The sequence below is a fragment of the Sander vitreus genome, unplaced genomic scaffold, assembly GCF_031162955.1.
Source record: "Sander vitreus isolate 19-12246 unplaced genomic scaffold, sanVit1 ctg388_0, whole genome shotgun sequence".
Lineage (NCBI taxonomy): Eukaryota > Metazoa > Chordata > Actinopteri > Perciformes > Percidae > Sander > Sander vitreus.
Window position 1 is genome coordinate 66,016 of NW_027595514.1, and position 13,333 is coordinate 79,348.

Here is a 13,333-nt window from a genome sequence, read left to right on the forward strand (position 1 = left end):
TGATGTTCTGTTTCCTGTTTTATTTTGAAGTCTGTCTTGTCTCCCTTGTCCTGTCTAGATTACTTCCTGTCTTTTGTTTTCCCGCCTGTTTGATTGTTCTGCCCTGATTTGTTTCACCTGTTGTGTCACCTGTTTCTTGTTAACCTGTGTATTTAGTCTCTGTGTTGTCTTCGTCTTGCGTGGGAGCATTACGTTTCTGTTGTGTGTTCTTTGAGTGTGTTTGTGGCTGGAGTCTACCGTTTGTCTCTGAGTTCCAGTTTTTGAGATCCTGTTCTGTTTGTTCTGGAATTAGTTTAATACAAGCAGCTGTGAATCCAAAAATCAATCTTTTTAACCTGGCCATATTAATTTCCTTGATGCTATTGAAAACTGTGCATTAATGGTTTTAACATTGGTAGAAGGCCGCAGGGGACCAAGGCTTTGTGATAAGTTACTGCTATCGACAGCGATGTGTGAGATTACTATATTTAATACCACTGTTAAGAAAGAAGCCACTTTTATATTTGTTACAAGATGTTTATTTATTTCGGTCCTTCGATCCTTGTTGAGGTCATAGCCACCTGTGATACCTTCACCATGCAACATATCACCACTTTTACAGGCCCATTCTGTTGATTTGATGTAGCTGATGTGAGAATGTTTTCAGAGTCTTTATAGAGTAAAACAAGTTTAACAAGTGTGCATCTAAACAGTTACCAAAATAACAGGCAATTATTTTAACAAGTTAGAATATTACCATTATGGCAAATGGATTACATTGTTTATTTGATAATTACTTTAGATAACCATTTTATTACTTTGACTATCATAGTTGGTATTTCCAGCGTGAGGTTCCAACATAATGGTACCCCGAGGCCTAGTTTCCAACATTTGTGACATTTCATTCAGATGTCTTAAGGTAAGAGTCCAATGGACCCCTTTAGAAATGGGCGTGCCAGTTTTTCCCTTGCAAAAAATGTAGCCTCTTTGGATGTTTTTTAACCCCTTTGCTGACAAGCTAGCATGACATACCAGATACCAATGGATTCTCGATGTCTTCTATTTTCATTTAATACAAGCAGATGTGAATCCAAAAATCAATCTTTTTTAACCTGGCCATATTAATTGTCTAGTTTGATATGTTTCTGCAAATTAACATGCTGGATCTTTACAATTTTAGAACAAGAGTTAGCATTTTTCGGTTTAGTTTGTGTGTTGAAGGCCTTTCTAGGATCACAAACTAGCTCTGGTTGTAAATACAGACATCCCTAATGATGACATGAGGACAGATGGATCACTGGCAGTGTCAGGAAAAGAAACAGGAACCATCAACATGTTTTCTGATGCTGAATATTTATTGCAGTAAATGTAAAAGCTTGCAGTGGTTACAGTCGAAGCAGACTGGTCCAACTGCTGCTCTTCAGGTTCTCTCTGAACTACTAGAGTTTCACTTGACACACGTAGGGCTTCTTGTGATGACAGTAGGCATCGTTCCAGAGTCCCCAGTCTGAAAGAAACATGTTAATCAGTGTCGGTAGGGATTTTAAGGGTTGAGATGAGAAGCACATCCTGTATAGGGTTTGTTGGTCTTCATGGTCAGGAGTTTTAAATGTGCCCAAACTCAAAATCACACAAAGAAATGGATCAATCGCATTCTATGAGTAGAAAAGAGCCTATGCACAGTTAAAAATGAGGGTCCTGTTCGTCATTCATACCCCTCTGCTTTGACCTGTTTCTTGTTCTGCTCTAATAATTAAACTCCTTCGTTATAGTGTGCTTCTCTTATCTTTGAGGTAAAATGAATACAGTATTTCATTTCTATTAATCTACTACCTCTCCTACCAAACCATTTGTTTACTTACGCCAATAGTTCATCTCAACGCAGTGCTCTCTGAGACCAGCATCGTCAGGCTGGCTATCAGCCCATTTGGTGTAACGAACATAACTGTCATCCGTCCAAATCCAAGTTCGCCCTGAAATGCCCTAAAAAGAAAAATGGAAAACAAATGATTGCCTGAGGTTGACTACTTTGCTGTCATTCAAATTGTGTACCAAATGGCCAATTATCATCAGAGTCACTTGTAACTCTAAAATTTGATTTGATCAGCTGATGGATAGCACCGATTACCTGCTTCCAACTACCAACGCTTATTTGTTGGCTGACAGGTTTGAACTGTCAATTTGCTCAAATATTAAAGGGTTAGGAACACACAGATGTACTATTTGTGGTTATTTATAGAATATTTTGAACAATTGAAATAAATTGAAATCAAAGCACACATTATTTGAAGTAAAAACATAAAATAAGTAGAAAATAGGGCGATTTTTTGCAACCAAATACATTTTAAATATTGCCATGTCAAAGTTTAAACACAGGGCTTTCAACAGGGGGAGCCGTGTTTGTGTCCAGGAAAAGTTAAGACTTTCATCCTGCAAACGGGTGTTGATGACCTCACGGTGCTCTGTACCTGGTTCAAAATCTTATTTTCTCAGCTACATTCAGCTGTAAGACTGCTGAACTTAACTGTCATGTGACCAATCTTTATGTGATGGGGCCGGCAGCCGCCATAACTTTGTAGGATATTATAGGAATTGTTGTGCATAAGTTTGTGCAAACAGAAACATTCACTGCTTACTAAATAAAGGTGGAGTCCAATCCAGTAGTGAGCTTTTTCCGGTGGTGGCTCTGTGCATGGAACATATCACTTGACACAGGTCCACTTCATTGTGGATCGATACCAGATGACCATTTGGGTACTTTCTACAGGTCATCTGAAATAAATGCAGGAGAATTAGTTTTCACTGATACTTCATCATTTGTCATGTTAATTCCCTTATTTGATCTATCCTCGCTCAACCCGGAAATTGATCCGGTCTGCCATCACGAAGCCGTTCACGTTCCCTAACCTCTGCTCTGAGGAGAGAGAAAACACAAGAGCACCTTTATAACATGTTGAATGCAAAGCAGAGGGAGGTAAAATAAGGCTTCATATCTTAATGAAAAACGTTCTTATGTTTGTTTTTTCTTTTGCCGTGACACATTGCAATTGAAGCTTTTGATTTAGGCTTTTCTTTTGTTCCAAAAATACATTTCACCTTTCATTATTACATTGCCAAAAAAAACAAGAATATATTTGTTAATTTTAAATACTGGGTCAAATGACCCTCCATAGCTGTACCTCCGTAATCAGTTATACTTATAGAATATACTATTAAACGTCACATTTCACTAAAAAATATTTTTCTCAAATCCTCTTTCCTCACATCTTTTGCTGTACTTGAAAGAGGCAAGTGACTGTCTGAACAGGATGAGGTCACATGTACTGTCTGTAGTCTGATGTGTGTGTTTAATTACCTCTGCATCAGAATGGGTCAAATGCTCATTCTTGTAGAACGCCTTCACGCAGATGTTTTCACGTATTTGGGACCAGCCATCCCCGAGGTTCTTTTTACACGGCACGTGCGGATATTTGGTCTTACACATTTCTGCAGGATCCCCTGTTTCACAGACAGAAGAAGTTTTGTCAGTTTTGTGTTCCTGTTGTCTGTGTAGACTGATTATTTAGTGACTGTTTGTTCTTACAGTCTGCAGAGACTGAGATGACCATCAGCACCACCAGAAGAAAGACGGCAGTAACCACAACAAGACGCATGGTTCAGGGCTCTCACAGCACTCTTCCACTGGAATATAATCTAATAACACACAGGAACAACTATATATATATATATATATATATATACACACACAGAATATGCATAAACAACTCAACCAGGATAAAACTGAGCAGCTCAAAGTGTTGAGATTTTCTTTAAACTGAAGTTTTAAACCTCTAAAGATCCTTTTCTGTTCTATTGAAACACACAGAGACCAACAGGACTCACCTCAGATGAAGTAGTGTAGTAGTCTCGTTCCTTGTTCCTCGTCTGTCTGGATCTGTCTGATCTCTGCCTCAGTTAAATATCCAGAACTGATGCCCTGAATACATGTGATTTTAATAATCAAACACAAAACAGTCTGAGTGCCAAAAACATTAACAAACTAAAGTCAACGTAAGTCAATAAGCCCCGGGTCAAGGTTGGACTTAATGGTGAGATCAAACATGAGTGGTTTGTTTTTCATCAATTAAAAAATAAAGTAAACTAAAAGCCAAAAAGGTGAAAGTTATAAGAGAAATGCTGCATTCATGTGGTGTCAGCCACCTCGGATAAACAAGTTTCCAAGTTGGAAAATGCACGTTAATGCCTGCTGAAGTCGCTACAACTCAGAAAGGTTTTGGTGCCCGACTTGCTGTCATATGCATCATCAACATGGCCAACAAAACTAGATGTTTTAGATTTACAGGCTTGACGCTTTGGTCTGCACAAGCCTTAATGATAGTTTTATATAATTATATTTCTTGATGCAGGATACATTTGTAGTATTCTTGCATTTCTGTTAGTTTGCTCAAGCATTAAGTCCAGACACATCAAAGACACGTACTGAAATGTATTATTTTTTGTTATTTCAAACAAGTTATTTTTTTTACCCTTTTATTATATTATGTGATCGATGCCACTTTGTTCGTTGGTGCTCCTTTTTTTATTGACAGATTTAGCTCCTGTACGTCCGTTAAAGTAGTGACAGTCAGTTAGTCATGTCAGTTACGGAAACATGGGGGGAGGGGCGAGGTTGCTCTGTTTTGTTTGAAATGTACTTGGAACATCAACAGAAGTGACCATGCAGGAACTCATAGTGCACCTTTAAGTTAACTTTGAAGCGTTTCCGCCTTTTCTTTGTCGTTCTCCCAGGTTTATTATTTAATTGTTTCCGTCCCCTACGCCCCAGCCTCTCCGGGAACCATCACCTTATCGTGGTAGAGAGGTTTGTGTGTCCCTATGAACCTGAGGGCTGTGTTGCCTGGAGCTTTGTGCTCCTGGTAGGGTCTCCCAAGGCAAAGTGGTCTCAGGTGAGGGGCCAGACAAAGATACTCACAAGCCCCCGGCTGAGCGCCGCTACGTTGGACTTTAACCCGGTGGACAGACCCCTACGCCTGCGGGTTGTGGGGGGAAAACTCTGACTGTTGTTTGTGCATATGCACCAAACAAGAGTTCGGAGTATTCGACCTTCTTGGAGACCTTGAGTGGAGTCCTGCATGGGGGCTCCAGTCGGGGACTCCATAGTTCTGCTGGGGGGGACTTCAACGCGCACGTGGGTAATGATGGAGACACATGGAGAGGCGTGATTGGGAGGAACGGCCTCCTGATCTAAACCAGAGTGGTTGTTTGTTGTTGGACTTCTGTGCTAGTCATGGATTGTCTATAACGAACACCATGTTCGAACATAGGGATGCTCATAAGTGTACTTGGTACCAGAGCACCCTAGGCCCAAAGGTCAATGATCGATTTTATAATCGTTTCATCTGATCTGAGGCCGTATGTTTTGGACACTCGGGTGAAGAGAGGGGCGGAGCTGTCAACTGATCACCATCTGGTGGTGAGTTGGGTCAGGGGGTTGGGGAAGACTCTGGACAGACCTGGTAAGCCCAAGCGGGTAGTGCGGGTAAATTGGGAACGTCTGGAGGAGGCCCCAGACGTTCCCAATGCCTAAGGAGTGGCAGACCGGGGGTGGTGGTTCCCCTTTTCAAAAAGGGGGACCAGAGGGTGTGTGCCAATTACAGGGGTACTCATCCGGATCTCATCTGAGAGACTTCTTGAGTTCTGACTGAACGGTAGGGAAACCCCGCTATTTAACTTCTGTTAGTTGTTGTGAAGATGATCGATGCCACTTCGTTCGTTGGTGCTCCTGGCTGTTGAAGCGACAGTCGTTATGGTCGTTGGAGACGCCAGAGGCCAAGTCTGAACCACCATCACATTCTCACATGAGGTCAAATGGACAAATTAACATTTTCAAGAACCTTAACCAAGTCTAGTTGCCCTCAAATATTACCTTTCTTGGATGCTTACAATAAAAAAACAGTATACTTTTTAACTGAGTTGTAATTTTTAGGTTCACAAATGAAAAGCACATTTTCCGCCTTTTTTAAATGATCCAGTTCTAGTAGTTTCCCTCAGGGAAAGTAAGTTCAGAAAACTGTTGAACAAATATTCCTTAATTCTTCCCAGGATGATTCAGAGCTGCTAAGGACAAGCACAAGTTCAAAGTCTCCTTTGTTTGCTGTGCAAGCACTTCAGGGTTTAGAGAGGACACCTGTATCTATAGAAAACTACTTTTACGATTAGGGTTGGCAGTAATGCATGCCAGTTTTTCCCTCACCAACAGGTAGCTAATCTAATTTCATTAATCCCCTTCCCGACAAGCTAGCATGACATAGTTGGTACCAATGGATTCCTCAGGTCTTCTAGTTTCATGTGACAGAGCTGAATCAGAAAATCTATTTTTTCAAACCCAGCCCTAATAATTGTCTAATTTGAATGTTTCGGCATATGAACATGCTGGATCTTTAGCACAGTTTTGGAACAAGAGTTAGCATTTTTCTGTTGAGTTTGTGTATATTAAGGCCTTTCTAGGGACAAGGATCACCAACTAGCTTTGGTTGTAAATACTGCGGTATGTAGTCTAACATTGCCATAAAATGTGCCATCTTAGAAAAACGATCCACAACAGTGAGAACAGGGGTGTTACCTTCAGATTGGGGCAGACCAGAGATGCATTTTCGAGAGATGTCTGACCAGGGGCGCTGGGGAACTGGCAATGGGTGTAGGAGACCAGCTGTGGGCTGGTTGGAGCATTTATTCTGGGCGCAGACAGGGCAGGAGGAATGGTTTCATCTTGCTGCACTTGTTTGACCCGTTCCTCCAACTCCCAGGACACCGAACCCACCAAACATGAACGGGGAAGGATGTAAGACAGTTCCTCAGGAGAGTGGTCAGGGTCAAAAAGGCGGGGCAGAGCACCTGGTTTAAGGTTCTTGGAACCAGGTTGATTAATTCATTTTTCAATTATTTATTCATAAGGACAGCGAACATTCATTAACATTTCTGTAAATGTGCCAGTGTTAGCCAGCCGGCTAATTTTCAACTGTAGTCCTTTGGCAAGATGTTATGAGAACCATGACAAGTTAAAATACAATACATCCAGGACATGGTCAAACCCTATACCCCAACCCGCCCACTCTGCTCTGCATCAGCCAACCTACTTGCTGCCCCCTCACAGCAAGGGAGAACTAATCACTCAACGAAATCCCGATTGTTTGCTGTCCTGGCTCCAAAATAGTGGAATGAGCTCCCTATTGACATCAGGATGAACGAAAGCCTACGCATTTTCCGACGAAGGCTAAAAACACATCTCTTCCGACTACACCTCAGATAAACATGAGAAGAAAAAAAAATAAGAATCAAAATATTTATATATATATATATATATTTCTTGAAGCTGCACATTCATATGGCTCTTTGTAGTTTTGCTTATTTAAAGCTAATGTACTTGCACTTCCTACTTGTTGTCTGTAGTTTGCACCTTCAGGTTTGAAAGCATTTAATTGGAAGTCGCTTTGGATAAAAGCGACAGCTAAATTACATGTAATGTTATGTAATGTAAAAAATGGAAACGATTGACAAAAAGTTCCCACATGGCTTGTCAGGAGTTTAATCTCTTGGCAGAGCAGAGGTATTCAAGGTTCTTGAGGTCTGTCCAGACAAGGAACTGCAGCTCCACCCCTTCCAGCCAGTAGCCCCACTCCTCCAGGGCCACCTCAACTGCCAACAACTCCCTGCTCCCTGTAATGTCTTTCTGCAGCTGACAACTTCCTGGAAAGAAAAGAACAGGGGTGTAACTTTCCATCCCTTGGTTCATTCACAGCTCATTTCCAAAGTGGCATCACCAACGGACGTCGCTCAAATGCCTCTGGGCATGTTGGCCAGCTATGGAGAGAGAGGTAGTATGTGTCCACCTGCCCTGTCTGCGCCCAGAATAAATGCTCCAACCAGCCCACAGCTGGTCTCCTACACCCATTGCCATTTCCCCAGCGCCCCTGGTCAGACATCTCTCTAGAATTCGTCACTGGTCTGCCCCAATCTGAAGGTAACACCCCTGTTCTCACTGTTGTGGATCGTTTTTCTAAGATGGCACATTTTATGGCAATGTTAGACTACATTCCACAGTATTTACAACCAAAGCTAGTTGGTGATCCTTGTCCCTAGAAAGGCCTTAATATACACAAACTCAACAGAAAAATGCTAAATGCTTGTTACAAAACTGTGCTAAAGATCCAGCATGTTCATATGCCGAAACATTCAAATTAGACAGTTATTAGGGCTGGGTTTGAATATGTCATATGAAACTAGATGACCTGAGGAATCCATTGGAATCAACTATGTCATGCTAGCTTGTTGGGAAGGGGATTTAAAAAATGCTTCAAAGATTAGCTACATTTTGGTGAGGGAAAAACTGGCATGCATTACTGCCAACCCTAATCGTAAAAGTAGTTTTCTATAGATACAGGTGTCCTCTATAAACCCTGAAGTGCTTGCACAGCAAACAAAGGAGACTTTGAACTTGTGCTTGTCCTTAGCAGCTCTGAATCATCCTGGGAAGAATTAAGGAATATTTGTTCAACAGTTTTCTGAACTTACTTTCCCTGAGGGAAACTACTAGAACTGGATCATTTAAAAAAGGCGGAAAATGTGCTTTTCATTTGTGAACCTAAAAATTACAACTCAGTTAAAAAGTATACTGTTTTTTTATTGTAAGCATCCAAGAAAGGTAATATTTGAGGGCAACTAGACTTGGTTAAGGTTCTTGAAAATGTTAATTTGTCCATTTGACCTCATGTGAGAATGTGATGGTGGTTCAGACTTGGCCTCTGGCGTCTCCAACGACCATAACGACTGTCGCTTCAACAGCCAGGAGCACCAACGAACGAAGTGGCATCGATCATCTTCACAACAACTAACAGAAGTTAAATAGCGGGGTTTCCCTACCGTTCAGTCAGAACTCAAGAAGTCTCTCAGATGAGATCCGGATGAGTACTCCTGTAATTGGCACACACCCTCTGGTCCCCCTTTTTAAAAAGGGGAACCACCACCCCCGGTCTGCCACTCCTTAGGCATTGGGAACGTCTGGGGCCTCCTCCAGACGTTCCCAATTTACCCGCACTACCCGTTTGGGCTTACCAGGTCTGTCCAGAGTCTTCCCCCACCCCCTGACCCAACTCACCACCAGATGGTGATCGGTTGACAGCTCCGCCCCTCTCTTCACCCGAGTGTCCAAAACATATGGCCTCAGATCAGATGAAACGATTATAAAATCAATCATTGACCTTTGGCCTAGGGTGCTCTGGTACCAAGTACACTTATGAGCATCCCTATGTTCGAACATGGTGTTCGTTATAGACAATCCATGACTAGCACAGAAGTCCAACAACAAACAACCACTCTGGTTTAGATCAGGGAGGCCGTTCCTCCCAATCACGCCTCTCCATGTGTCTCCATCATTGCCCACGTGCGCGTTGAAGTCCCCCAGCAGAACTATGGAGTCCCCGACTGGAGCCCCATGCAGGACTCCACTCAAGGTCTCCAAGAAGGCCGAATACTCCGAACTCTTGTTTGGTGCATATGCACAAACAACAGTCAGAGTTTTCCCCCCCACAACCCGCAGGCGTAGGGAGGCGACCCTCTCGTCCACCGGGTTAAAGTCCAACGTAGCGGCGCTCAGCCGGGGGCTTGTGAGTATCTTTGTCTGGCCCCTCACCTGAGACCACTTTGCCTTGGGAGACCCTACCAGGAGCACAAAGCTCCAGGCAACACAGCCCTCAGGTTCATAGGGACACACAAACCTCTCTACCACGATAAGGTGATGGTTCCCGGAGAGGCTGGGGCGTAGGACGGAAACAATTAAATAATAAACCTGGGAGAACGACAAAGAAAAGGCGGAAACGCTTCAAAGTTAACTTAAAGGTGCACTATGAGTTCCTGCATGGTCACTTCTGTTGATGTTCCAAGTACATTTCAAACAAAACAGAGCAACCTCGCCCCTCCCCCCATGTTTCCGTAACTGACATGACTAACTGACTGTCACTACTTTAACGGACGTACAGGAGCTAAATCTGTCAATAAAAAAGGAGCACCAACGAACAAAGTGGCATCGATCACATAATATAATAAAAGGGTAAAAAAAATAACTTGTTTGAAATAACAAAAAATAATACATTTCAGTACGTGTCTTTGATGTGTCTGGACTTAATGCTTGAGCAAACTAACAGAAATGCAAGAATACTACAAATGTATCCTGCATCAAGAAATATAATTATATAAAACTATCATTAAGGCTTGTGCAGACCAAAGCGTCAAGCCTGTAAATCTAAAACATCTAGTTTTGTTGGCCATGTTGATGATGCATATGACAGCAAGTCGGGCACCAAAACCTTTCTGAGTTGTAGCGACTTCAGCAGGCATTAACGTGCATTTTCCAACTTGGAAACTTGTTTATCCGAGGTGTCTGACACCACATGAATGCAGCATTTCTCTTATAACTTTCACCTTTTTGGCTTTTAGTTTACTTTATTTTTTAATTGATGAAAAACAAACCACTCATGTTTGATCTCACCATTAAGTCCAACCTTGACCCGGGGCTTATTGACTTACGTTGACTTTAGTTTGTTAATGTTTTTGGCACTCAGACTGTTTTGTGTTTGATTATTAAAATCACATGTATTCAGGGCATCAGTTCTGGATATTTAACTGAGGCAGAGATCAGACAGATCCAGACAGACGAGGAACAAGGAACGAGACTACTACACTACTTCATCTGAGGTGAGTCCTGTTGGTCTCTGTGTGTTTCAATAGAACAGAAAAGGATCTTTAGAGGTTTAAAACTTCAGTTTAAAGAAAATCTCAACACTTTGAGCTGCTCAGTTTTATCCTGGTTGAGTTGTTTATGCATATTCTGTGTGTGTATATATATATATATATATATATATAGTTGTTCCTGTGTGTTATTAGATTATATTCCAGTGGAAGAGTGCTGTGAGAGCCCTGAACCATGCGTCTTGTTGTGGTTACTGCCGTCTTTCTTCTGGTGGTGCTGATGGTCATCTCAGTCTCTGCAGACTGTAAGAACAAACAGTCACTAAATAATCAGTCTACACAGACAACAGGAACACAAAACTGACAAAACTTCTTCTGTCTGTGAAACAGGGGATCCTGCAGAAATGTGTAAGACCAAATATCCGCACGTGCCGTGTAAAAAGAACCTCGGGGATGGCTGGTCCCAAATACGTGAAAACATCTGCGTGAAGGCGTTCTACAAGAATGAGCATTTGACCCATTCTGATGCAGAGGTAATTAAACACACACATCAGACTACAGACAGTACATGTGACCTCATCCTGTTCAGACAGTCACTTGCCTCTTTCAAGTACAGCAAAAGATGTGAGGAAAGAGGATTTGAGAAAAAATATTTTTTTAGTGAAATGTGACGTTTAATAGTATATTCTATAAGTATAACTGATTACGGAGGTACAGCTATGGAGGGTCATTTGACCCAGTATTTAAAATTAACAAATATATTCTTGTTTTTTTTGGCAATGTAATAATGAAAGGTGAAATGTATTTTTTGGAACAAAAGAAAAGCCTAAATCAAAAGCTTCAATTGCAATGTGTCACGGCAAAAGAAAAAACAAACATAAGAACGTTTTTCATTAAGATATGAAGCCTTATTTTACCTCCCTCTGCTTTGCATTCAACATGTTATAAAGGTGCTCTTGTGTTTTCTCTCTCCTCAGAGCAGAGGTTAGGGAACGTGAACGGCTTCGTGATGGCAGACCGGATCAATTTCCGGGTTGAGCGAGGATAGATCAAATAAGGGAATTAACATGACAAATGATGAAGTATCAGTGAAAACTAATTCTCCTGCATTTATTTCAGATGACCTGTAGAAAGTACCCAAATGGTCATCTGGTATCGATCCACAATGAAGTGGACCTGTGTCAAGTGATATGTTCCATGCACAGAGCCACCACCGGAAAAGCTCACTACTGGATTGGACTCCACCTTTATTTAGTAAGCAGTGAATGTTTCTGTTTGCACAAACTTATGCACAACAATTCCTATAATATCCTACAAAGTTATGGCGGCTGCCGGCCCATCACATAAAGATTGGTCACATGACAGTTAAGTTCAGCAGTCTTACAGCTGAATGTAGCTGAGAAAATAAGATTTTGAACCAGGTACAGAGCACCGTGAGGTCATCAACACCCGTTTGCAGGATGAAAGTCTTAACTTTTCCTGGACACAAACACGGCTCCCCCTGTTGAAAGCCCTGTGTTTAAACTTTGACATGGTAATATTTAAAATGTATTTGGTTGCAAAAAATCGCCCTATTTTCTACTTATTTTATGTTTTTACTTCAAATAATGTGTGCTTTGATTTCAATTTATTTCAATTGTTCAAAATATTCTATAAATAACCACAAATAGTACATCTGTGTGTTCCTAACCCTTTAATATTTGAGCAAATTGACAGTTCAAACCTGTCAGCCAACAAATAAGCGTTGGTAGTTGGAAGCAGGTAATCGGTGCTATCCATCAGCTGATCAAATCAAATTTTAGAGTTACAAGTGACTCTGATGATAATTGGCCATTTGGTACACAATTTGAATGACAGCAAAGTAGTCAACCTCAGGCAATCATTTGTTTTCCATTTTTCTTTTTAGGGCATTTCAGGGCGAACTTGGATTTGGACGGATGACAGTTATGTTCGTTACACCAAATGGGCTGATAGCCAGCCTGACGATGCTGGTCTCAGAGAGCACTGCGTTGAGATGAACTATTGGCGTAAGTAAACAAATGGTTTGGTAGGAGAGGTAGTAGATTAATAGAAATGAAATACTGTATTCATTTTACCTCAAAGATAAGAGAAGCACACTATAACGAAGGAGTTTAATTATTAGAGCAGAACAAGAAACAGGTCAAAGCAGAGGGGTATGAATGACGAACAGGACCCTCATTTTTAACTGTGCATAGGCTCTTTTCTACTCATAGAATGCGATTGATCCATTTCTTTGTGTGATTGAGAGTTTGGGCACATTTAAAACTCCTGACCATGAAGACCAACAAACCCTATACAGGATGTGCTTCTCATCTCAACCCTTAAAATCCCTACCGACACTGATTAACATGTTTCTTTCAGACTGGGGACTCTGGAACGATGCCTACTGTCATCACAAGAAGCCCCTACGTGTGTCAAGTGAAACTCTAGTAGTTCAGAGAGAACCTGAAGAGCAGCAGTTGGACCAGTCTGCTTCGACTGTAACCACTGCAAGCTTTTACATTTACTGCAATAAATATTCAGCATCAGAAAACATGTTGATGGTTCCTGTTTCTTTTCCTGACACTGCCAGTGATCCATCTGTCCTCAT

At 41.5% G+C, this 13,333-nt stretch overlaps 2 protein-coding genes across 2 annotated transcripts; one reads left to right on the forward strand and one right to left on the reverse strand.

Moving 5' to 3' along the window:
• Positions 1–1,311: 1,311 nt before the first annotated feature.
• Positions 1,312–3,909, reverse strand: LOC144513949 (uncharacterized). The gene is made up of 6 exons (XM_078245139.1): positions 3,862–3,909; positions 3,563–3,672; positions 3,335–3,477; positions 2,616–2,751; positions 1,842–1,962; positions 1,312–1,486 (listed from the first exon to the last, which is right to left on the reverse strand). Exons 2-5 carry the CDS (start codon positions 3,630–3,632, stop codon positions 1,928–1,930), a joined length of 384 nt encoding a protein of 127 aa, XP_078101265.1. The 5' UTR covers positions 3,633–3,672; positions 3,862–3,909; the 3' UTR covers positions 1,312–1,486; positions 1,842–1,927.
• A 6,771-nt stretch (positions 3,910–10,680) lies between these two features.
• Positions 10,681–13,286, forward strand: LOC144513947 (C-type lectin BpLec-like; the record flags this gene model as incomplete). Its single annotated transcript, XM_078245137.1, has 6 exons — positions 10,681–10,728; positions 10,918–11,027; positions 11,113–11,255; positions 11,842–11,976; positions 12,629–12,749; positions 13,105–13,286. Coding segments are annotated over exons 2-6 (651 nt in total), but the record flags the coding sequence as incomplete, so codon positions are not given.
• Between the last annotated feature and the right edge of the window lie 47 nt (positions 13,287–13,333).